The sequence below is a fragment of the Rhincodon typus genome, chromosome 7 (genome assembly GCF_021869965.1).
Source record: "Rhincodon typus isolate 14 chromosome 7, sRhiTyp1.1, whole genome shotgun sequence".
Classification (NCBI taxonomy): domain Eukaryota; kingdom Metazoa; phylum Chordata; class Chondrichthyes; order Orectolobiformes; family Rhincodontidae; genus Rhincodon; species Rhincodon typus.
Window position 1 is genome coordinate 97,298,982 of NC_063338.1, and position 26,636 is coordinate 97,325,617.

General features: G+C 47.3%; 1 protein-coding gene across 1 annotated transcript in view; it reads left to right on the forward strand.

Annotated features, from left to right (window-relative positions):
- The window catches only part of LOC109937127 (tensin-1-like), a 112,114-nt gene that overhangs the window by 53,653 nt on the left and 31,825 nt on the right, over positions 1-26,636 (forward strand). The window contains exons 9-13 of the mRNA XM_048599287.1: positions 14,338-14,528; positions 14,963-15,032; positions 15,870-15,974; positions 23,873-24,056; positions 25,384-26,264. Of these exons, the coding sequence (XP_048455244.1) occupies positions 14,338-14,528; positions 14,963-15,032; positions 15,870-15,974; positions 23,873-24,056; positions 25,384-26,264 (1,431 nt within the window). The remainder of the gene's footprint in view (positions 1-14,337; positions 14,529-14,962; positions 15,033-15,869; positions 15,975-23,872; positions 24,057-25,383; positions 26,265-26,636) is intronic.

The window sequence follows — 26,636 nt, forward strand, 5'->3', positions numbered from 1 at the left end:
TCGTACAGACATACACTCATATACACATACAGTCATACACTCATACAGTCATACATACATAAACTTCATACACACATACAGTCGTACAGACATACACTCATACACACATACAGTCGTGCTGACATACACTCATACATACATACAGTCATACAGACATACAGTCATACAGACATACACTCATACACAATTACAGTCATACAGACATACACGCATACACACATACAGTCGTACAGACATACACTCATTCAGTCATACAGCTATACAGCATGGAAACAGACCCTTTAGTCCAACTCGTCCATGGCCGCACAGATATCCTAAATTAATCCAGTCCCATTTGCCCCCATTTGGCCCATATCCCTCTAAACCCTTCCTATCCATGTACCCATCCAGACACCTTTTAAATGTTGTAATTGTACCGGCCTCCACCACTTCCTCTGGCAGCTCATTCCATACACACATCACCCTCTGTGTGAAAATGTTGCCTCTCACGCCCCTTTTAAATCTCTCCCCTCTCACCTTAAACCTATGCTGCTTAGTTGTGGACACCCCTACACTGGGAAAAAGACCTTGGCTATTCACCTTATCAATGCCCCTAATGATTTTATAAACCTCTATAAGGCCACCCCTCAGCCTCCAATGCTCCAGGGAAAATAGCCCCAGCCTATCCAGTCTCTCCCTATAACTCATACCCTCCAACCCAGGCAATATCTTTGCAAATCTTTTCTGAACCATTTCAAGTTTAACAACATCCTTCCTAAAGAGGGAGACCAGAATTGACCACAGTATTCCAAAATTGGCCTAATCAATGTCCTTTACAGCCTCAAAATGATCTCCCAACTCCTATACTCAATGCACTGACCAATAAAGGCAAGTGTACTAAACACCTTCACCGTCCTGTCTACCTGCGACTCCACTCTCAAGGAACTCTGAACCTGCACCCCAAGGTCTCTTTGTTCAGCAACACACCCTAGGACCCTCCCATTAACTGTACAAGTCCTGCCTTGATTTGCCTTACCAAAATGCCACACCTCACATTTATCTAAATTAAACTCCATCTGCCACTTTTTAAAGTTTTTGAGAAGATTTGTAGCTCACGTTGTGGATGAGGTTGTAGATTTGCTCGCTGAGCCAGTGTGTTTGGTTACAGACATTTTGTCACCCTGCTAGGTAACATCGTCCATGCACCCCCAGTGAAGTGTTAGTGTTCTGTCCCACTTGTTATTTATATGCACGCTGACAATGTTACCTAGCAGGGTATGAAATGTCTGCAATCAAACACATTGGCTCGGTGAGCAAATCTACTACCTCATCCATCTACCACTCCTTGGCCCATTGGCCCATCTGATCAAGGTGCTGTTGTACTCTGAGATAATCTTCTTAACTGTCCACTGCACCCTCAATTTTAGTGTCATCTGCAAACTTACTAACCATACCCGCTATGTTCACATCCAAATCATTTACATAAATGATGAAAAACAGCTTACCCAGCCCCGATCCTTGTGGCACACCGCTGGTCACAGGCCCCCAGTCTGAAAAGCAACCCTGCACCACCACCCTCTGTCTCCTATCTTTGAGCCAGTTCTCCTTGTATTCCATGTGATCTAACCTCGCTAACCAGTCTACCATGAGGAGCCTTGTCGAATTCCTTACTAAAGTCCATATGGATCGTGTCCACCACTCTGCCCTCAGCAATCCTCTTCACTAGTTCTTCAAAACACTCAACCAAGTTAGTGAGACATGATTTCCCATGCACAAAGCCATGTTGCCTATCCCTAATCATCTCTTGCCTTTCCAAATCCACATAAATCCTGTCCCACAGAATTCCCTCCGACAACTTACCCACCACTGACATCAGGCTCACTGCTCTATAGTTCCCTGACTTTTCCTTACTATCTTTCCTCAATAGTGGCACCACATTTTCCAACCTTCAGTCTTCCGGCACCTCACCTGTGGCTATCGATAACAATATCTCAGCAAGGGGTCTAGCAATCACTTCCTTAGCTTCTCACAAAGTTCTGCGATACACCTGATCAGGTCCTGGAGATTTATTCACCTTTATGTGTTTTAAGGTGGCCAGCAGCTCCTCTTTTGTAATATGGACACTCTAAGATATCACTATGTTTTTCTCCAAGTTCTCTATCTTCCATGTCCTTCTCCACAGTAAATATTGACTCTAAATATTCATTTAGTAGCTCGTCCATCTCCTGCGGTTCCATACATAGATGGCCTCGTTGATCTTTAAGAGGCCCTATTCGCTCCCTGGTTACCCTTTTGTCCTTAATGTATCTGTCGAATCTCTTTGGCAAAAAGAATCTCTACTTGCCAAAGCAATCTCATGTCCCCTTTTTGCCCTTCCAATTTCCCTCTTAAGTAAATTCGTACAAACTTGAAACACCTCTAGGGATTCACTCAATCTCTGCTGTCTATACCTGACATATGCTTCTTTCTCTTTCTTGACTAGAGCCTCAATTTCTCTAGTCATTCAGCATTCCCTACACCTACCAATCTTGCCCTTCACCCCGCACAGGAAAAGACTATCTCTGAACTCCTGAACCCTGTCAAAATCTTTTGATCTGTTTCACTGTCCCATATTGTCATGAAATTCAACTATCCATAGAGCTCATTTGGATACAATTGGCCACCACTGGTATCACACATCAATAGGACAGAGACCAAATCTCACATTGGTCACCTGGTCACTAATGTCCTTCAGTAGGAGAAATCTGCCATCCTTACCCGATCTGGCTTACATGTAACTCCAGACCCACAGCAATGTGGATGAATCTTAACTGCCCTCTGGACTGGCCTCACATTTCAATAAAACCATCAAAATATACCCAGGACCATTTCCTCAGGGCCAATATGGTGAGGCTTTATCTCAAATTACAATGCAAAATGACTAAAAAATATTCATAATTGTATTTGCCAGAAAGTTAGAGTGGGACAGGAACTGCTGAGAGATACGGGGAGAGGGTGGGTGGGATTGAATGGTGTGGGGAGAGGGTGGGTGGGATTGAATGGTATGGGGAGAGGGTGGGTGGGATTGAGTGGGGTGGGGAGGGGGGGGGGGGGATTGAATGGGATGGGGAGAAGGTGGGATTGAATGGGATGGGGAGAAGGTCGGATTGAATGGTGTGGGGAGAGGGGTGGGATTGAATGGTGTGGGGAGAGGGTGGGTGGGATTGAATGGTGTGGGGAGAGGGTGCGTGGGATTGAATGGGATGGGGAGAAGGTGGGATTGAATGGTGTGGGGAGAAGGGTGGGATTGAATGGTGTGGAGAGATTTGGGTGAATTTTTTTATTGAATTCAAATTCCACCAACTGCCATGACAAGATCTGAGGCCATGTCTCCAGAACATTACTTGAGTTTGTGGATTAATAGTCTAGCGATAATACCACAAGGCCATTTGCCAGCGAGTGGGATAGAAGGATGTGGGGAGAATGTGGGTAAGACTCAGAAATATGGGAAAAGGCTGGATGGGAATGAGGGATCTGGAGAGGAGTGGGTAGATTGCAGAAGGTAGTGTGATTTTAATTCTCCTGAATGTCATGTTTAGGATGTGGCTCATCTCCCCTCTGCCCTGGGAGGGGAAGGAATTCCGTCTCCTGTACATCTCGATTAACACTGGCTGCCTCTACACTGGGCTATCCCAGGCTTCTCTCTCTCAGTGTTCCTGAGGGGACAGCCAACGTTTTGGAGATTTTCATGTTGCTTTTCTGCCCTGACACCAGGGAGCAGACATTCCAGACCAAGCTGTTTGACAGTGGAATGCTGCATTGCCCGAGAGACCCCCCGCCCTCCCACTGCTGTCCCGTGATTCATTTGATCAAAAGTTTTATTTTCAGCTTTCTGTTTGCACTGTGTGACAATGGCTGCTTTAGTTTTCTTTAGCGAGTGACCCACATCAAACAGCTCCTGAGTTTCACACATACCTGATGTCTGAGCAGTTGTCATTAGTTTATAATGCGATCGAGGACCCTAGATCCCAGTCACTCTGGGAATTGTGTCCCTGGAGTTTCTGGCCTGTTTTTGTCATAACCATTATCATGATTTTGCTCTATACTGTGAGATTTTCTGAAATGCCCAAGATACACACACTCCATACACCCACTCACATACACATTGCACACCAGTCCGTACACGCCCCTGAACTCAATCATACACACTCCCCACCTACTGTACATACATAACGACATTCAAATCAGGAGTAAGAGTCAGCCATTCAGCCCTTCAAGTAACTCTCCTCCTGACTCCCCAAAGCCTGTCCACCATCTACAAGGCACAAGTCAGGAGTGTGATGGAATACTCCCCACTTGCCTGGATGGGTGCAGCTCCAACAACACTCAAGAAGCTCCACACCATCCAGGACAAAGCAGCAGCTTGATTGGTACCACATCCAGAAACATCCCACTCCCTCCCCCACCGACGCTCAGTAGCAGCAGTGTGTACTATCTACAAGATGCTCTGCGGAAATTCACCAAATATCCTCAGACAGCACCTTCTAAACCCACGACCACTTCCATCTAGAAGGACAAGGGCAGCAGATACATGGGAACACCACCCCCTGCAAGTTCCCCTCCAAGCCACTCTCCATCCTGACTTGGAAATATATCGCCGTTCCTTCAGTGTCACTGGGACAAAATCCTGGAATTCCCTCCCTAAGGGCATCGTGGGTCAACCCACAGCACATGGACTGCAGCGGTTCAAGGAGGCAGCTCACCCCCACCTTCTCAAGGGGCAACTAGGGACGGGCAGTAAATGCTGGGCCCGGCCAGCACCACCCACATCCCATGTGCAAATAAATAAAAATTCTTCTTTTATGCTGCATGTAGTTAGGGTATGGAAAGCACTGCGAACTTTATATAAATTTTAGAGGGGTCAGCTGTGAATGTATCGTACCAGAAATAAGCCAACATCAGTGTTAGTTGACAGCTCTTCAGCTCAGCTCTGGTCCCGTCTGTTTCCTTAATGATGAGGCTTGGGGACCTAATCTACTTCTGTCTTGCTCTGCTTCTTAACCTTAAAACCAGCTTGATCAGTTAGCTCTGCTGCTTCGCACTTTTAAATGGCTATTTAAATAATCAAGTTATTACTTTGGAATTACTTTTCCTTTCGAAATTCATGCTCACACTGCCAAACATTATCTTTCTGAAATATTCTCACTGTCCAATTGCATGATAGAAAAATTGACCCGTGATCCGCCATATTAAATGTTGGACAACTCTGATATTTAATTACCCCGCACTCAGTCATTTATATCCTCTGTACCCATTCTATTCATCGTGTAAACCAAAGGAGAAGGCTTATAAAGCTGCCAGAAAAGTAGCAAACCTGATGATTGGAAGCCTTTTGAAATTCAGCAAGGTGGGATATTTGATTTGATTTATTATTGTCACGTAATGAGATACAGTGAAAAGTATTGTTTTGTGTGCTATCCAGACAAATAATACCTTACATAAGAACATCAGGGTGATAGAACAGAATGCAGAATATATAGTAATACAGTACAAAGAAGGTGCAGAGAAAGATCAACTCTAAAATATAAGGATCCATTCGTAAATCTGATAACAGCAGGGAGGAAGCTGTCGGTGTGTGTTTTCAAACGTTTGTATCTTCTGTCCAGCGGAAGAGGGTGGAAGAGAGTATAACTGGGATGGGGAGGGGGGGTGTCTTTGTTTCCTGGGGCAGTGGGAAGTATAGATGAAGGTTAGCTTGTGCGATGGACTGGGCTGCGTTCACAACTCTCTGTAGTTTCCCATGGTCTCGGGCAGAGCAGTTACCAAACCAAGCTGTGATGCATTGGATAGGATGCTTTCTGTGGTGCATCTATAAAAATAGGTAAGAGTCCTTGTGGACATGCCGAATTTCCTTAGCCCCCTGAGGAAGTAGAGGCATTGCAGTGCTTTCCTGACCATAGTGTTGATGTGGATGGACCAGGACAGATTGTTGGTGATATTTACTCCCAGGAACCTGAAGCTCTCAACCACCTCTACCTCACGCCATTGATACAGACAGGGGCGCGTCCTCCACTCTGCTTCCTAAAGTTGGTGACCAGCTCTTTCATTTTGCCAACACTGAGGAAGAGAGTGTTGTCTTTGCAACGTGATACTAAGCTGTCTATCTCATTCCTTCACTCTGTCTTGATGTTGGCTAAGGGCTGAGAATAGACGACGATAGGTAGATGGGGAGATTAGAATGTTAATGTAAACTAGCAAGATACTATTGGATATGTTGTTGGACCTGGTCCTTGAAAGTGAGGTGGTCCAAGTGAATAAAGTGTCAGTCGGGCAACATTTAAGAAACAGCGATCATTGTAACATAAAGTTCAGGATGATGGTGGAGGATGACAAGCGATAATCCAGAGTAAGAATAAAAAAACATCAGTTGACAGAGAGGTGACTTCGGTGGAGCAAGAGCAGAGATTTGGCAGGATTTACTGGACTAAGAGGATGGTGGGGAAAACAGTAACTGTACAATGGGTCACCTACAGACAGCAGATGGTTCAGGGACAGTCGAGGTACATTCCCCCAAATGGGAAAGGTAGGGCAAACAAATCCAGACCTCCCTGGATGACAAAATAACGTTAGAAAGGAGAACATGCTTCTAATATGTGTAAGGCAGAAAGTACAATTGATAACTGAGAGAAGTATTGAAGGCTTAGAAGCGAGATATAAAAGCAAATAAGAAAGAAACAAAGAAAAATATGAGAAAACACTATTAGCTAACACGAAGGGGAATCCTAAAGAATTCTACAGATATGTAAATAGCAAAAGAGTAATTAAGGAGGGAGAAAAATACCAAAGAACTGGAGATGCTGGGAATCAGAAACAAAATCAAAAATTGCTGGAGAAACTCAGCAGGTCTGGCAGCATCAGTGGAGAGAAAGCAGAGTTTAATGTTTCAGGTCCAGTGACCTTTCTGCAGTTCTGATGAAACACAGAATGTTAATTGTGAGGAAGATATAAAGAGGCTCAAAGCAGTTTGGACAAACTGACTATATGGGAAAGTGTGTGAAAGATGAAATAAAACATGATAAGTGTGAGGTGTTAGGAAAAGCAAAAAGGCACAATGTTTCTTAAAGGGTGAGAAATTGGAAGGTATTGAGTCACAGGGTCATACAGCAAGGAACTGGGCCCTTCGGCCCAACTTGTCCATGCCGACCAGATTTCCCAAACTAAACTGGTCCCATTTGCCTGCGTTTGGCCTATATCCCTCTAAACGTTTCCTATCCATGTACTAGTTCAAGTGTCTTTTAAATGTTGTAACTGTGTCTGCATCTACAACTTCCTCTGGCAGTTCATTCTACATATGAACCACTCTCTGTGTAAAAAAGTTGCCCCTCAGGTGCCTTTTAAGTCTTTCCCTTCTTACCATAAAATTGTGCCCTCTCATTTTGGACTCCCCTACCCTACGGAAAAGACCTTGGCTATTCACCTTATCTATGCTCCTCATGATTTTATAAACCTCTATAAGGTCACCCCTAAACCTCCTACGCTCCGGGGAAAAAAAGTCCCAGGCTTATCCAGCCTCTGCTTATAAATCAAACTGTAAATTTTTTCTGCATCTTCTCCAGTTTAATGACATCCTTCCTATAGCAGGGTGACCAGATGTGTACATAGTACTCCAAAATATGGCCTCACCAATATCCCATACAGCTGCAACATCACATCCCAACTCCTACACTCAGTGCTCTTCCCGATGTAGGCAAGTGTGCCAAATTCCACCTTCACCAGTCTGTCTGTCTGTGATGCCACTTCCAAGGAACTTTGTCCCTGAACCCCTACATCTCTCTGTTTGACAATACTCCCCAAAGCCCTACCACTAACTGTATAAATCCTGCCTTTATTTGCCTCAGCAAACTACAGTACTTTGCATTTATCTAAACGAAACTCCATCTGCCACTCCTCAGTCCATTGGCCCAGCTGATCAAGATTCTGTTGTACTCGGAGGTTACCTTCTCTGGTGTCTACTATGCCATCAATTTTGATGTCATCCTCAAACTTACTAACCATGCTTCCTATATTTTCATCCAAACTGTTTATATAAATGACAACAACAGTGGATCCACACCACTCCCTGTGGCACACCGCTGGTCACAGGCCTCCAGTCTGAACAACAACCCTCTACTACCACCCTCTGTCTCCTACGGTCAAGCCAATTTTGTATCCAACTGGCTAGCTCTTTCTGGATCCCATGTGATCTAACCTTACTAACCAGTCCAGCATGCAGAACCTTGTTGAAGGCCTTGCTGAAGTCCCTGTAGGCAACGTCTACCGCTCTGCCTTCATCTATCTTCTTGGTCACAAACTCAAAAAACTCAATCGAGTTTATGAGACACAGTTTCCCACGCACAAAGCCGTACTGACTATCCCTAATCAGCCCTTGCTGTTCCAAATGCATGTAAATACTGTCTCTCAGAATCCCCTCCAATAACTTACTCCCCATAATGGCAGTTGGTGAAGTTTGAATTAAATAAAAGCCTGGAATTAAGTGACTAGTGATGACCATTGTCAACTGTTGGGAAAAACCCATCTGGTTCACTAATGTCCTTTAGGGAAGGAAACTGCCATCCTTACCTGGTCTGGCCTATGTGTGACTCCAGACCCACAGCAATGTGGTTGACTCTTAACTACCTCTCAAGATGGGCAATAAATGCTGACCTAGCCAGCAAATCCCTCATCCTGTGAATAAATAAAAAATGTCATCATCTTCTCCCCTTCTGCGTTTTTTACTTGTCCTCTGCTGGTTGTTAAAGGCTTCCCTAATCCTCTGGTTTCCCAATAATCTTCACCTCATTGTCTGCTTTTTCTTTTGCTTTTATGTGGTTCCTGACTTCCCTTGTCAGCCACAATTGCTTTGTCTCCCTCTTAGTATGTTTCTTCCTTGCAATGAATTTTTGCTGTGTCTCCCGAACTGATTTGATTGGATTTGATTTATTGTCATGTGTACCTAAGTACAGTGAAAAGATTTGTTTGTGAGCAGTACAGGCAGATCATAGGGAGAAAAAAAGACTGAGACAGAGTGAGGCATACAGGTTACACTGCGCAGGAAGTGTGTGAAGCAAGATCATCATTAACAAGACCAACATTATTTCAAGCTAGACAGGTCCAATCATTAGTCTAATAGCGGCTGGGAAGAAGCTGTTCCTGAACCTGTTGGTGCATGTGTTCAGGCTTCTGTATCTTCTACCTGATGGGAGAGGTTGTAGGAGATCATTACCGGCATGCGATGGGTCTTTGATGATGTTGGCTGCGTCAGCGAGCCGTGTAAATGGAAGTCCATGGATGGAAGGTTGGCTTCCATGATGGTCTGGGCTGTGCACACCACCTTCTGTAGTTTCTTACGGTCCTGGGCAGAGCAGTTGCCATACCAGGCCGTTATGCACCCAGACAGTATGCTTTCAATGGTACATCTGTAGGAGTTGGTGAGGGTATTTTTGGATTACTTCAAAATACTCTCCTGCCATTGCTGCTCCACCATCTTCCCTGCTCGACTCCCCTTCCTATCAACTCCAACCAGCTACTCCCTCATGCCTTTGTAGTTCCCTTTGCTCAATTGTAATACTATTACATCTGATCGCAGCTTCTCCCTTTCAAACTGCAGAATGATTTCTATCATATTATGGTCGCTGTCCCCCTAGGGCTTCCTTCAGCTTAAGCTCCCTATTTAAATCTGTCTCATTACACATCACTAAATCCAGAATTGCCTGTTCCGTAGTAATCTCTACCACAAGCTGTTCCAAAAAAACATCTTGTAGACATTCCATAAATTCCTTTTCTTGGGATCTGCTCCCAACCTGATTTTCCCAGTCCACCTGCATATTAAAGTCTCGATGATTATTGTAATTGTGCCTTGCTTCCATGCCTTTTCTATTTCCTGATTTATTTTCTTCCCCACGTCCTGACTACTGCCTGGAGGCCTGTACACTACTCCCACCAGGGTCTTTTTTTTCCCTTTTGCTGTACCTCAACTCTACCCACACTGATTCTACACCGTCTGACTCCAACTCATTTTTTACTATTGATTTAATTTCATTTCTTACCCATAAGGCAACTCCACCCACTCTGCCCATCTGCCTGTCCTGTTGATAGGACGTGTATCCTCGGATATTTAGTTCCCCTTGCAGCCATATCTCTGTGATCCCCATGACACTGTACCTGCCAATTTCAATCTGTACTACAAACTCATTTACTTTTGTTTCATATGCTGGATGCATTTAAGTACAACACCCTCAGTCCTGTGTTCACTCGAGTTTGAAAGGATGAGGGTGTCTCAGAGAAACGTATAGAATTTTTAAAGGGTTAGACAGAGTAAATACAGAAAGACGTTTCCCTGATTCAGCAGGGCCTAGAACCAGGGACACAATCTCAAACTCTTCAGTGCGAGGAAGAATTTCCTTATTCATGTGGACATATGAATTAGACTAGACCACCCAGCCTTTCGAGTCAGTTCCATTATTCAATAAGGTCATGATTGTGTCCTCAAATCCACATTCCCGCTCGCTCCTGATAATCTTTCTCCTCCAGGGTAATCTCTGGAATTCTCAATCTCAGAAGCTCAGATACTGAGTACGTTCCAGACTAACACAATATCAGACACACTCTCACACTAATACTCACTCTCACTATCACACTCACTCTCACTATCACACTAACTATCACACTCATTTTCACTCTCTCTTCACACTATCACTGATGTCCTTTAGGGAAGGAAACTGCCATCCTTACCTGGCCTGGTCTACATGTGACTCCAGACCCACAGCAATGTGGTTGGCTCTTGACTGCCCTCTGGGCAATTAGGGATGGGCAATAAATGCTGCCTGGTCAGCGACGCCCTCGTCCCATGAATGAATAAAAGAAACTCACGATCACACACACTGTGTTATTATTGTGTAGAGTCAGGTAGGTGAGAGTACACAGCTAGTGCCAGGGCTAAATGACTTTAGAATGGAGGTGTCCATATTTGTAGAGTTTTGATTGCCTTCTTTATCAAGGACTTCCCATGTGCAGGAAACTGTAAATATTTACTGAGAACTGAATAGTTTCTCCATTCCTCTCTTGTCAGATCTAGAAATTTCTCTGGCCTCCTGTTGCTCACTAATTCAAACAGGCTTGTGTTAGTCTCGATGGTTGTCATAGAGACGTATTAAACAGAGTAAATCATTCCTGTAAAATCTGAAACAGGCCCCGAGGTAATAGAACATCTCCTGTCATCGAGATTCAGAATGGAGACAAATTTAGACTGAAATTGTTTACCACTTAGGACCATCCAGAATTTTACAAAACATCAGGATTAAACATTTCAACAATGAAGGGTGGAACAATGTGTATGGATTTGAAACACTGCTCCTTAGAAATGTACTCAAGGTAGGGACAGATGAATGGGCCTATCTCCTGTTCCTGTGTAACGGGTTTGAAGAGGGGACTGAGTGGCCTCTTCCTGTTCCTCTGTAACAGGCTCAAACAAAGGGCTGAATGGCCTCCTATTCCTATGTACAGGCTCAAGAAGGGGACTGAATGGTCTCCTGTGCTGATATAATAAGCTTGAGAAGGGTTCCTCTTGTTCCTAGTTAAAGGTCCCCTGTGGCTGTTGCCTGGTGTAAAATGCCATACTGCTGGATGGGTACAGTGTTAGAAAGGGAATCACACTGGCAATTGACGCTCTTGTTATTCTAATACCAACTGGATTTGCGAGGTACAGGGTATAATCACTCTGAGTAAATAAACATCCTTCCAGCCATCTCTCTCACAAATCCCTGACCTTTGAGGTCAAAGCTCCCAAAGGGGCCCAGTTTGTTGAGATTCAATCAGAGCGAGTGATGGCTGGGCACAGATGGGGTTGTTTGAGGATGACCTTAAAGAGACAGCTGTAACCTATCAGAGTAAGATGTGGACACATGTGACAAAGGTGGGAGGAGGAGGGTGGGGGATCTCCTGGCCTTGTCAGTCCACTGTCTACTCTGACAAGTGTGAGAGCCACTGGGATTTCCACCTAACAGCGTGAGGAGATGGAGAGGTCGGTTCCTGAGTCACGGGAGTTGGCGTTATCTGGGATATGGGAGTGGAGAACATGAAGTGGAGGTGGAATGGGCTCAAGGAGCTACATGGCCTATTCCTGCCTCCATTTTGTGTGTGAACGGGTTTGCCGTGTTGGGGTGGGGCTGGTGTCTGAACTGGAGGCAGAGTCTCAAAATAAAGGCAGGGATCTAGAACTGAGGAACAAAGTGTCAGGATAAGGGGCATTTAGGGCCGAGATGAGGAGAGGTATCTCCCTCGGTGGGGCTGGGGTAGATCTTTGGGAATGTCTGCCCAGGCAACAGTGGAATCTCAATCGTTGAGTATGTTCAAGGCGGGAAAGAGATAAATTTCTACAGACTAATGATATGAAGGGAATGGAGCAGGGAAATGGAGTTGGTCAACCATGGTCTGACTGAATAATGAAGCAGATTTTATAAATGTACATTCCAGACCAGATTCTTCAGATGGCGGGGGGGATAGGTGGTATGGGTTGCTATGGCGATGGTGGGTGAGATCCTGGCACCAACACTGATCACACTTGTACCTGGGTGCTCCATGATGTCACCTCCAGGCTCTGTCTTCCCACTCCATGAGAGAACCCCCTGTAATAGAATCATACAGTGTAGAAGAGACCCTTCAGCCCATCACGTCTGTACTGTCACAAATACACTGCCACCTACATCCATCCCACTTTCCTGCACTGGGGCCAAAGCTTTCAATGTTATGACATTTCAAGTGCTCATCCAAGTACTTTTTAAAGGTTATGAGGTTTCCCACCTCAAACTACCTTCCCAGGTAGTGCATTCCAGACCCCCACCACCCTCTGGGTGAGAAAGGTTTTCCTTAAAATCCCCTCTAAAACTCCTGCCTTTCACTTTAAAATTATGCCCCCTCATTATTGACCCACTAAGGGGAACACTGCTTGCTATTCTCCCTGTCCATGCCCCTCATCATCCTGTACACCTCTATCAGGAACCCCTCAGCCTTCTCTGCTCCAAAAGATAACAACCCAAGCTGACCATCTCCAAACACAGAGTGGGGAAAATTGGTTCTTCAATGCTCCAGTGATATCCCCTCCCCCTTCCCCAGAGCGGCTGGCAGTAGTGAGGGGGAGATTATTGTTAACTCCCAAGGATTATACACAGAGCCTGGGGAGGGAGGGGCAGGGCTGTGGGGAGGCTGGGGGTGGGGGGGTTGCGGAGGAGGGGGGAGTGGGCCGGGGGGGTGGGGGACGTTTTTGAGTGGGGGAGGGAAGAATAATATAATGTTATATGTAAACCATGAGGATGTGATCAATGACATGAGCCTGATATCAGCAAGGGAAGAGACACCATTTGTAATGAGTATGTGAGGAGGGGGGGTCTCAGACACAACATTTGCGAGCTGGATTTGAGAACCTACTTTGTACAGATGTCAACAGAAGAGTGTCGCAGTGCCGAAGGAGCAGAAGAGTTTGGTCACCTTTACCTGAGGAAGGATGTTCTGGCGATGGAGAGAGAACAGCGAGGGTTTTCCAGACTGATTCCTGGGATGGCAGGAGGATGACGTATGAGGAGAGAAGCATCAGTTAGGACTATATCCACTGGAGTTTGGAAGAATGAGGGGGGATCTCAAAGAAACCTGTAAAGTTCTAACAGGACGAGACAGGGTAAACACAGGAAGGATGTTCCCGATGGTGGGGCAGTCTGGAACCAGGGGTCACGGTCTAAGGATAGGGGGTCGGCCATTTAGGACTGAGATTAGGAGAAATGTCTTCACCCAGAGAGTGGGGAGCCTGTGGAATTCTCTGCCACAGAAAGTGGTTGAGACCAAAACATTGAATGTTTTCAAGTAGGAGTTTGATCCCTTTAGCCTTAAGAATTATATCGAAGGGAAAGGGGAGAAAACAGGAAAAGGGGACTGAGTTTGATGATCAGCCATGATCATATTGAATGGTGCAGCAGGCTTGAAGGGCTGAATGGCCTACTCCTGCTCCTATTTTCTACGTTTTTGCTTCAATATCCTCACTTAGACATAAGGAGCAAGAAGCCTCAGGGCAGCCACAGCCCAAAAGAATCAAACCAGGATCTCACTGTGCAGGGAGCAGGAATAACTTTGAACACGCAAGATACAGGAAGGAGCCTGGAGCGAGTGATGGGGAGGCATGGGTCAGCACTTGGAGAGGTGGGGCTAATACTGGCTGGGTGGGGGAGGTGTCAGTGCTGGGGAGGGGTATCTGTGCCAAGGAAGGGGGTCAGAGCTGGGGGAGGGGGTGGGGGTGGGTGGTTGCACTCCCTGAGCTGATATTACGACTTAGCGTCCACTTGTCCTTTGACCCAGGAATACGGTCCCAGGCCACAAGCCCCGAGGGGATGGGGCCTAGTGCGAGACGCAGAACAGCCAGCGAGGGACAGTATGAGAACGGTGGAGAGAGTGGCCCCCAGAGCCCCACCGTGCGTTCCCCAGTCCGCTGCGTCTCCCCCGAACTGGCCAGCTCCATCGCTGCGAACCCAGGAGGACATCCCCGCGAGGTGAGAGCGTACTGACAGTGTGTGTGTCCAAGAGACTGGCTCCATCGGCCTCGCTCACCTCCCAGCAGCAGGGTGTGGCCTAGGCCTGGCTGTCAGCCTTGGGGAGAGAGCTGGTTCAATATCTGGGTGGGAAGGGAATGGGAATGCAGTATTGCAGGAGGTTCAGAGAGACATCAGCCTGCGGCAAAGTGTCTGCTGCAGTGGGCTGAGTGGCCTCCTCCTGTTTGTATGTACCAGGCTCAAGGGGCTCTATAGCCTCCTGTTCCTGTATAACAAGCTCAAGGGGCTGAATGGCCTCCTCTTGCATCAAATGCATTCTTTCCTGAGAGCAGCAGGGCTGAGTGTGTGAGAATCTTTCCCAAGAGAGATGCTCAAAGCCGCTGAGTGAGGTTAATTGCTGCTGTGACCCCTAACTGCCACTTTGTCTTCTTCAGCCAAACATGCACAGCTACAGAGAGGCTTTCGAGGAAATGGATGGAGCACCAATCAGTCCCACCAGTGGGGGTGAGATCACTCCTTTACTTTTATTTTCTCAAACTCCTTTCATAAGAAATCAGTTAATTCCTGAATTCCCAGCGAGATGGAAAGTGAAAGACACAGTTGAACTGACCTGCTACATCTCACACTAATACACGGGACTCTGAAATAACCCCGCACTCTCCCCATAGCCCTGTATCCATCCCCAAACTAATCTCACTGCCCCCCGCTCTCTCCCCATAGCCCTGTATCAATCTCCAAACTAATCCCACTGCTCCCCCTCTCCCATAGCCCTGTAACAATCCCCAAACTAATCCCACTGCCCCCCCTCTCCCCATAGCCCTGTATCAATCCCCAAACTATTCCCACTACCCTGCAGTCATACCTGACTGTTTCAACTATTAGCTCCCAATAGCTAGAAGCTGTCATCATGTGTGCAAGTGCTGTCTCTTGCATATCTTTTGGGTAGCAAGAAGTTATTATCTTGACATGGTGAAGCACAGCAGCCTGTCTCCCAGCAGACTCCAAGCAGACTGTGTCCCAATAGGCAGTGTCCTAGCAGTCTCCCAACAATAGACTTTATCCCAGAAGTCTGTGTCCCAGCTGACTGTATCCCAGCAGACTGCAGTAAAATGCCAGCAGGTTCTCGGACTGTCTCCCTTGTTGATGTTGATCATGGTGCCGATCAGCAAGGCAGACGGTCACAGGAAAGTTGCTCAGTGATTCGGTAGCATCGTAGGGAAGGAGTGGTCCCAGTTCCTGCTCGGCTGTTACTCAGGGAAAAGTGACTCCCTCGTCCTGTTCATCCACTCAGCCCATTGCTGTGTCTCCTTTCTCTAAACACAGTGTTCTGTCTGTTTGCAGCAGCCCGCTCCCCCCCAGGACTAGCCAAGACCCCACTCTCCGCCCTGGGCCTGAAACCGCACAATCCAGCTGATGTACTTCTCCAGTCAGCAACTCTTGGACAAGGTACAACTTCCTCCTTGGCATGAAGATGGGATTGGAGTACAGGGAAACAGGAATGGGGCGGGGGTGAGGATGAAGGAGGTGGGGAATGGGGGTTTGGGATGGGGGAAGGGAGAAGGAGACAGAGAGAGAGAGGGAGCAAAATGGAAATTCAAAGGAGTGGCACAAATCAGTGGAGATTTGCTCGAGGCAACTGCACTTTCGCAAGACGAATAGAGGAGTTGAAAATTATTTATATGACTATCAAAATGGAGAAAGATTGCAGAAACCTGCAGCTCCACGTTCGTGAATCACAGAATCGCAGCATCATCCGCAGGTAATAGGGAAAGCAAATCGAATGGTAGCCTTTACTTCAAAGGGATTGAAGTATAAAAGGAGGGAGGTTTTGCTAAAACTATACAAGGCACTCGTCAGACCATAACTGGAATACAGTGAACAGTTTTTGGGGCCCCCCTAATCTGAAGAAAGGTAGTCTGGCACTGGAGGCAGTTCACAGAAGGCTCACTTGGTTAGTCCTGGGTATGGAGGGACTCCCTTATGAGGAGATGTTGAGTAGGTTGGGCCTGTACTCACTGGAGTTTAGAAGAATGGTCGACGACCTTAATGAAACATACAAGATTCTTAAGGGGCTTGACAGGGTAGATGCAGAGAGGTTGTTTCCTCATGTGGGAAAGTGTAGGACTAGACTCCCCCATGAGGGGTAACATGGTCTTAGCATTTACCCCGTAAAGCCCCTTAAGAATCCAATATGTTTCAATGAGATCACCTCTCATTCCTCTAAACTCCAGTGCACAGTGTCCCAAACTGTTTAGCCTCTGCTCATATGACAATCCCTCCACACCAGGGATCATCTAAGTGAACCTTCTCTGAACTGCCTCCAGTGAAATAACATCTTTCCTCAATTAAGGGATCAAACCTGCTCACAGTACTCCCAATATGCTCTCCCCAGCACCTCGTATAGTTGCAAAAGGACTTCCCAACTCTTATACCTCAACAATGGGGAAGGCAATGGCTTCATGGTATTATTGTTAGACTATTAATCCAGAGACCCAGGTGATGTTCTGAGGATCTGGGTTCAAATCCCACCATGGCAGATGGTGGAATTTGAATTCAGTAAAAGAATTTGCAATTAATAGCCTAACAATGACCATGAATCCATTGTCAATTGTCGGAAAAACCCATCTGGTTCACTAATGTCCTTCAGGGAAGGAAACTGCCATCCTTTCCTGGTCTGGCCTACATGTGACTCCAGACCCACAGCAATGTGGTTGACTCTTAACTGCCCTCTGGGCAATTAGGGATGGGCAATAACTGCTGGCCTGGTCAGCGATGCCTTCATCCTGAGAATGAATAAAATAAACTTGAAATAAGGGCCAACATTCCATTAGGCTTCCTGATTCCCTGCGACCCCTGTGTACTAGCTTTCTGTGTTTTGTGCACAAGCCCCTGTAAGTCCCATTGTGTTGCAGCTTTCTGCAGTTTTTCTCCATTTCAATAATATTCTGTTCTTTTGTTCTCCTTTCCAAAATGAACAACTTCACATGTTCCCACATTATACTGCATTTGCCAACTTCTTGCCCACTTACTTAACCTATCAATATCTCTCTGTAAACTGTTTGTATCCCTCTCACAATCTGCCTTTTCATCAATTTCCATCTGCAAATTTGGCTTAGAAGCTAAAGGACCCAAATTGAAAAGAGGTTTGTGGAATAGAGGGATCCACCAGGTGTGGCAGTTGTGCATGACTCTCTGAAGTATAGAGATAGCAAGAACTGTCGATGCTGGAGTCAGAGATAAAACAGTGTGGAGCTGGAGGAACACAACAGGCCAGGCAGCATCAGAGGAACAGGAAAGTTGATGTTTCGGGTAGGGACCCTTCTTCAGAAATGGGGGAGGGGGAAGGGAGCTCAGAAATAAACAGAGGAGGGGTGGGGCTGGGGAAGGTAGGTGGGATGGTGAGAGGTGAGTGTAGGTACGGAGTGGTGGGGATTGGTCAGTGAGATGGGAGGAGTGGATAGGCGGGAGAGAAGATGGACATGTCAAGGAGGCAGGGATGGGAGGGAGGGTTGGACATGGGATGAAGCCGGGGGTGGGGAGATTTTGAATCTGGTAAAATCCATATTCAGGCCATTGGGCTGTAGGCTCCCGAGGTGGAATATGAGGTGCTGCTCCTTCAGTTTGCGGGTGGCATCATTGTGACACTGGAGGAGGCCCAGGATGGACATGTCACCCAGGGACTGGGAGGGGGAGTTGAAGTGGTTCACGACTGGAAGGTGTTGTCGTTTGTTGCGAACCGAGTGTAGGTGCTCGACAAAGCGGTCTCCGAGTCTCCACTTGGTCTCACCGATGTAGAGGAGGCCACATCGGGAGCAACGGATACAGTAGACCAAGTTGGCGGATGTGAAGGTGAACCTCTGTCGGATGTGGAAGGTTTGTTTTGCATCTGCAGTTGGAGATTTGGGTCTAATTGTGAGCCACAGACTTAAGGAAGGGCAGTGGGTGGATTTGGGGAAATGGAAGTGATTTACTGGGGACGGTACTAGACCTGAGCTATTCCAGGAATGTCAACAGACTGAAGACATTGGGGCTGTTCTCTTCAGAGCAGGGAAGGTTCAGTGGAGATTTGCTTGAGGTATTTGAAACCATGAAGACTATTGATAAATAAACTGTTTCCTCTAAATAGCAAAGCTACAACCAGAGGACAGAGGTTAATCAGAAATGATTAGAGAAACATCTTTTGTGAAAAATGGATCTGGAATGTTCTCCCTGAGAGGGCAGTTTGAACAAATTCTAAAAGGAAGTGAATACTTATTTGAGGGATAAAAGTGTTGGTGAAATGGGAGACCAACGGGGGAGTGCAACCAATTCAACAGAGCTAGCACTGCTTCAATGGGTGGAATGTCCTCCCCTGGGTGGGACTTTTGACTTGATTTCATTTATTAGTGTCATGTGTTCCAACGTACAGTGAAAAGTGATGTTTTACCTACTTCACAGGGAGATTGCACTCATCTGTGATTTGATGGAGTGAGAGGTGGAAAGGGACATAACAATAACATAAAACCTGGTGTGGGTGAATAATATTCAAGATTCTAAAACAGGGACAAAGAAGAGAATCTGCATTAAGATAGCACCTTTCATAACCTCTACGTTATCCCGACACATTTTACAGCCAATGAGTTTGATTTGCATTGTAGTCACTGTAAAGACATCAGGAATGCAGCAACCAATGACAACCATGAGTCTCCCGCACAATACAATGTGACGAGGTGCTCCTGATGACAGGGGTAAATATTCTCCATGACACCGTGGAAAACACTCCTGCCCTTTATTCAAATATTTACCTGTGCTACATGGGACCTCTGCAAGGATCCTGGAATAAAGGCACATCTAGAAAGTGGCACACTGATTGCACAGGGTGGCATGGGGGCTCTGTAGTTATCACTGCAGCCTCACAGTGCCAGGGACCCGGGTTCAATTCCACCCTCGGGCGACTGTGTGGGGTTTGCATGTTATTCCAGTTTCTTCTACACTGTCCCTATCAAACACTCCCAGGACAGGGACAGCACGGGGTTAGCTACAGATTAAAGCTCCCTCTACACTGTCCCTATCAAACACTCCCAGGACTGGGACAGCACGGGGTTAGATACAGAGTTCTGTCTTTTTGTCTCTACTTGGGAAGGTGCACCTGTTATTGAGCCCCATTCCTCTGGGGAGTTAAGAGTTAATCAAAGTATTCCAAGTCCCAAATGTATCTCTCTGATAGACTGAGGAAATCCCTGATGAGGCCTTACAGGAACTGGGGAGATGGCCATCTTGAATGAAGCAGCTGAGCAGGAGCTAAGGGGCTTTAGGGAGTGACAGGGGAGAGTTGTGCGAGTCAGGGCTGGCAGCCTGTCCCTACCCGGGGCCTACGTGTTGGCTGAAGGGGGACAGCTCTCAGTTGCAGGGCAGGCTTTCAGTGTGAACAAGGCAAGGGGAGCATTGCTCACTGGAGCTGTGGAGCTGCCAAGTGCAGCTACAAAGGGACTGAGCAGCAGAGAGAGAAAAGACACAGCCGAGAATTGTTCCAGAATTCCCAACAGGCTCCCTGCCCAGCATCGTTTTCAAACAAGGTTTAGTCAAAGCCTGTGTTCCCAAGCTCTGAGGTTAGCTCACTCTTCAATCCTGTCTGAATCCTTCAGCATCTCTCATCCCTATCCCTCCTCTTCCTATCTCTCTTCACCACCCCCTTCCCTTTCTCTCCTCACTGTCCCTCTCCCTTTCCATCCCGTATCTGTGTTTCTGCCCACCTGTCTCTCCCTTCACCTCCATTTTTCCCCTCACTCTCTCTCTCCCTCTCTTCCCTTTCCCTGTCCCTCTCTCTCTGTCCCTCTCTCCCCCTCTGTGTCTCTGTGTTTCTCTGTGCCTCTGTATAGTTCTAACTCTCTCTCTCTGTGCCTTGCTGTCATCTCTCTCTCCCCTCTCTGTCTGTCTACTGCTCTGTCTCTCCCCCTCTGTCTCTCTCCCTTTCCGTCTCTCTCCCTCTCTGTGTCTCTGTGTTTCTCTGTGCCTCTGTATCGTTCTATCTCTCCCTCTGTGCCTTGCTGTCATCTCCCTCTCTCTCCTCCCTCTCTGTCTACTGCTCTGTCTCTCCCCCTCTGTCTGTTCCCCTTTCTCTCTCCCCCTCTCTCCCCTCTGTCTCTCTCCCTTTCCATCTCTCTCCCCTTCTCTCCCCCTCTGTCTCTCTCTCCCTTTCCATCTCTCTCCCCCTCTCTCTCCATCTGTCTCTCTCTGCCCTGTGGAACAACACAGAGGGCATCGTGACTGACTTGAAGACAAGGCAAGCAGTGTGCTTGCTGAAATTAGGGCAAAGTTAATTAACAGTTTACTGGATCATGACCAGGCCTGGTGCCTCTGTGTAATCAAAGCAAGGAACAAATGGTGCAGCAATGCTTGTGAAAATGATTTGGTGTTTCTGGTGAGGGCTGTGATCGCGTTTCGCTGATTGGAAACATGGCTTTGTGAGCCATCAGTTTTCCGCCATTGCCCTTTTGTCAATTCGAGACTGTAGACCTCACAGGGTTGTGGACTGGCAGCTCAGGGGAGAGTGTATCTGTGGGATAACGAGAGTGAGAGAGCTGTGAGAGGATGCAGGGGAAAGGGACTCCAATATTGGCCTAAGGGACTGAGCTTGCTGGAGCTGAAAGGGAAGATGCTGATAGTGGTGTGTTCTGCTGGATTTATCACTTCACAATTCTCCCAAACCTCAGTGCAGTCTGATGGGAATTGGTATGTAGGTAACTGTCTCTATCTCTCCATCTCACTGGTCCCTTCTCTCTCTTTCTCCTCTGCCTTCACTAAATATTATTGTTTGTGTGTCTCCCACTCTCTCCTTTCTCAATCTGTTCCTCTTTTATTTATTTTCTCTATTTCCTGCTCCCTTTCTCGAACTTGCTGTAGATTGTTAGCTGTGTACTCTCTCTTTCTCATTCTCCCTCCCTCTGGTTTCCTGTATTTTTAACTCTTGCACTGTCTCTCATTATTGCTTGCTTATTTTGATTCACTCATCTTTTTTGACTCTTCATCTTTCTCCTGATCTGTTTTTCCTCCTTGCTTTTCTCTCTTCTGACTGTCAATACCTCTCTTTTTATGACTGTCTCTCCTCCTGTTTCTCTCTTACTAGCTATGACTAGGTTCCTCTCTCTCTCTCGCTGTTGCCTCGTATCCCCCTTGGCCAATGATGCCATTTTAAATTCAGTGTGTTTCTCTTTCAGAGCTATGAATGCTGCTGAGTCTCTGTGATGTACGTTATGCGTATTGAGACCCAGCTCGTAACTTGCCCCTGCGAGGATGAGGCTAGGAACTTCCAGTTTTCAGTCGCTTGTGAGATTACACAGACCTGTCCAAGATCACAAAGCTTCCCAAACTTTTCCAAAACTGGGAGCGTTGGGATTGCCATGCAGCTCTCGTTGCTGTGCTGCAGAAACTTCCAAGGAATTAGATCATAAGATATAGGGGCAGAATGAGGCCACTCAGCCCATTGAGTCTGCTCCACCATTCAATCAGGGCTGATATGTTTCTCAACCCCATTTGTTTGCCTTCTCCCAAAACTCTTGATCTCCTTACAAATCAGGAACCTATTTCTGTCTTAAGTATACTCAATGACTTGTTTTCCACAGCCATCTGCAGCAATGAGATCCTCCGATCTCAATTCCACTGCATTAGAGGATAGCAGATGTTCCAGAGGAATTCCACATAATGCAGCACACTAATTCCCCTGATCCTATCCCACCAGTACCTAACGTTTGATTTTATTCATTCATGCATCATGGGTATCACTGGCTAGGGCCAGTATTTCTTGCTCATCCCTATTTGCCCCTTGAGAAGGTGGAGGTGAGCTGCCTTCTTGAACAACTGCAGTCCTCCTGCTGTGGGTTGACTCCTTACAAGTGCATCTTGTCGATAGTACACACTGCTGTTACTGAGCGTCGGTGGTGGAGGGAGTGGGATGTTTGTGGATGTGGTGCCAATCAAGCGGCTGCTTTGCCCTGGATGGTGTAAAGCTTCTTGAGTGTTGTTGGGGCTGTACCCATCCAGGCAAGTGGGGAGTATCCCATCACACTCCTGACTTGTGCCTCGTAGATGGTGGACAGGCTTTGGGGAGTCAGGAGGTGAGTTACTTACTGCTGTATTCCTAGATTATGATGTGCCTGTGTAGCCGTTGTGTTTATGTGGTGAGTCCAGTTGAGTTTCTGGTCAATGATAACCCCCAGGATGTTGATAGTGGGGGATTCAGTGATGGTAACACCATTGAATGTCGAGGGATGGTGGTTAGATTGTCTCTTATTGGTGAGGGTCATAGCCTGGCAGTTGTGTGGCGTGAATGTCACTTGCCACTGGTCAGCCCAAGCCTGGATATTGTCCAGATCTTGTTGTATGTGAACATGGACTGCTTCAGTATCTGAGATGTCTGTGTATAGGAGTGTGTATGACACTCTGTTCCTGCATTCATGTTTGGTGTGAAATGAACTGAAATCAGGTTGGAAATAGATCCAGTGTGGTTTTTAACTCCATGAGCAAGGCAGGCTGGTGAGCCCCACCAGCTGGAGACAGCCCCAGTGAGGTCAGGCTGTGTGATGGGATGGTGCCTGGTTCCCCAGTCCACCTCCTCCCACATACCATCAGGTTACTGTCCCTGGTCCTCCAGCCCCCACGCCCACTCAGGATAGTTGAGTATGCTATTGCACTGCGTTGAGTCCAGCTCACTGAGAACTAACCAATAGGACAGGAGCACACCACAGGCCAATACGACCCAAGATATAACTGCAGACTTAGACCATTTGGCCCATCGAGTCTGCTCTGCCAATTGTTCATGGCTGATGTTATTCACAACCGCATTCTCCTGCCTTCTCCCCGTATCCCCTTCCTGATCATGAACCGGATTGGAGTGTAAGATGCAGGAGTGGGGAGCCAGTAATACATACTGTCATTGTATAATAAAGGTGGTGGGTTATCCAATAAGACGTGCCGTGTTATAGCGTTCCCAGGGTGTGGACAAATCCAGTCCTGAGTCTGTTCATGAGTCGATGTGTACACAAACTAGAGCACAGTGCCAGATGATGGAAAGCAATTGTTTGTAAGTTTGGGCAATGGTTATCTGTCAGATCTTTACAATTACCCTCAAGTATGAGACTGTGTTTGTAAATCTGAGTGTTTGTAAGTCAGACACTGGTAAATCAGGAGCGCCCTGTATGCAGGAATGTAAATCCGTCCTGGTGAGGATGGAATATTTATTGTGGGCTGTCGATATCTGTTGATTTGCTCTGCTTCCTGTGTTCCTCTGTGGTGTCCTATCCAGTTGGACAGTTTCTAGGCTTTTTGATTCAATCTCCTGTCCCTTTCCTGTTTTGTTCCTTCCTTAGAGCCCAGGAGTTACGTGGAGTCTGTGGTGAGGACAGCAGCTGTCGGGGCAAGCGATCTGCAGGCTCCCTCTCCGCCATCACAGAGCTACACGGTGGAAGCCCCGAGCAGCAGTGTACCCTGTGACACATCATTCACATCCCCCAACCCCATTTCAAGCAGCAGCCCCTTACTCAGCATGGAGAGGTGAGCACTGGGGAACGCATGCTGCAATCACTGAGTGGGACTGAGTGCTTCATGGTAAACCCCAGCCCAGTACCTCTATCCGTGTGCTTCTCAGTTACCTGGGGCTGGTGTAGTGGTAATATCACTGGAATAGTCACCCAGAACCCCAGGTTATGGTCTGGGGGACCTGGTTCAAATCCTACCGTGGAAGATGGTAATGTATGAATTCAATAAAACTTGGCACCAGAAACTAACCTAATGACAGACTTCAGTTTCTGCCAGAGATAGTAAGAACTGCCGATGCTGGAGTCAGAGACAACACAGTGTGGAGCTGGAGGAACACAGCAGGCCAGGCAGCATCAGAGGAACAGGAAAGCTGACGTTTTGAGTCGGGACCCTTCTTCAGAAATGCTGATTCAGAAATTTCTGAAGGAGGATCCCAACCCGAAACATCAGCTTTCCTGCTCCTCTGTAATTTCCGCCATCTGGTTCATTAATGTCCTTTTGGGAAGGAAACTGCCATCCTTACCTGGTCTGGTCTGCATGTGACTCCAGACCCACAGCAATGTGGTTGACTCTTAACTGCCCTGTGAAATAGCCACATGAGACACTCAGTTCAAGGGGCAGTTAGGGACAGGTCGAAAGTCCTGGCCTAGCCAATGCCATCCACATTCCCATCTGGGAACAATAGTAGGAGTACAGGTAGAATACAGCCTGGGCCTTACCTGGTGTGTGTGTGTGGTTCTCCAAATCTTGTCAGTCATCACACTGGCCAGTGACCACCACAGGAGACAGAAATGCTGCCAGACCTTCTGAGCTTTTCCAGCAATTTCTGTTTTCGTTCCTGATTTACAGCATCCGCAGTTCTTTCGGTTTTTATTGACCACTACAGGGAGGTAGCCTGATCTTCAAGTCGGTGGGGGGAGAACATTCAACTGAGCATTGGATGACTATTTGGATAGTAACGGTTTGCAAGGAAATGGGGAAAGGGCTAGAGATTGACATGGGATAATAGAAGCAATGCAGACGCAATGGGCCGAATGGCCTCCTCCAGCACCGTAACAATTTTGTGATGTGGAGATAAGAGCTCATGATTGGAAGGTGGTGACCCTGGGAGGCAGTTTGGGGTAGGTTTGTTTTGTGATGAACTGGAGGCTGTTTAGTGACTCTCCTGGGGACACTGGGTTGGGGGAGATCTGGGTGAAAGCTGGCCATACTTGTCCAAGATCATGGGGAGACCTTTGACCCCACTCTGGCTGGAAGATGGGTGTCCCCTCTGCTTTGTCCAATGCTCGCTTCTCAACTGATATCAATTCCAGCTTTCATTCTTCTCATTCTCCTCCCCCAGCTCCTTCATCGTCAACTCTTCGCCAGGAGATACCAATGGACATGGAGTCAGTACAGCCCACCCATCTCTGGATTCTAGTTTGAGATCGGCCAGTTTCTCTCAGCCATCCTACACAGAGAGTAGCTATTTTAACAACAGTCCATCTAACCAGTCTGCCCTAGGAACAGGCAGCTCCTCAGGAAGCTTTGTGATGGTGCCAGAGTCTTCCCTAAGCCCAGGAGCACCTCCTCAGGACAGAGCAGCAACTCTGAGCTCCCAGCCCCTACACAGGACAGTGGCCACCAATACCCCGCCAAGCCCATCCCTGGGCAGGAGGATAATGAGTCCCGGAGCGCCGGGAAGTCCAGGAATGACCAGGCACCAAGGGAGTGCTCACGGAGTTGGACCCGGCACCTCCAGTAGCCCCATCCTGTCCCGATATCCAGGTATTCTGAGTGCTAGTGCCCCTGTCACTCCCAGCACCCCCATCACAGAGCCGTACGGATTCTCGAGTCCTACAGCACAGCTAGATCAGCAGTATCCCACCCTGTCACACCAGGCCAGCTCTACAGGATACGTCTCACCAGGAACACCGGCATTCCCCGTCTCACCGGCCTACTATAACTCCAGCAGCCCGGTGCCAGCTTCCACCTCCAGCCACACAGTGCCCAGTGGCTCCTCACCATCTCGAAGCTACATGGTCATTGGCCCCCAACCTGCCCTGCCGGAGAAGAGGAGAATGTCGAGCGGGGACCGTGGCACCAGTACAACAAACTATGCCACCGTCAATGGCAAGACCACCACTAATGTGCCGAGCGGAATCACGAGTCACACTGTCGGGAGCACACCAAGTGTAGCCTTTTCACACACTCTCCCCGACTTCTCCAAACTCTCACTGCATGGTAAGGAGAAACTGCACGCAATGACAGATCTGAAACACAGCCCCTATTGCATCAGTACAGGGTTATGGGATAGAGGGGGGCAGTGGGATTAGTTTGGGGATTGATACAGGGCTATGGAGAGAGAGAGCAGGCCAGTGGGATTAGTTTGGGAATTGATACAGGGCTATGGGGAGAGAGTGGGGCAGTGGCATTAGTTTGGAGATTGATACAGGGCTATGGAGAGACCGGGCATTGGGATTAGTTTGGGGACTGATGCAGGGTTATGAGGAGAGAGTGGGACAGTGGGATTAGTTTGGGGATTAATACAGGGCTATGGGGAGAGAACGGGGCAGTGGGATTAGTTTGGGGATGGATACAGGGTGATGGGGAGAG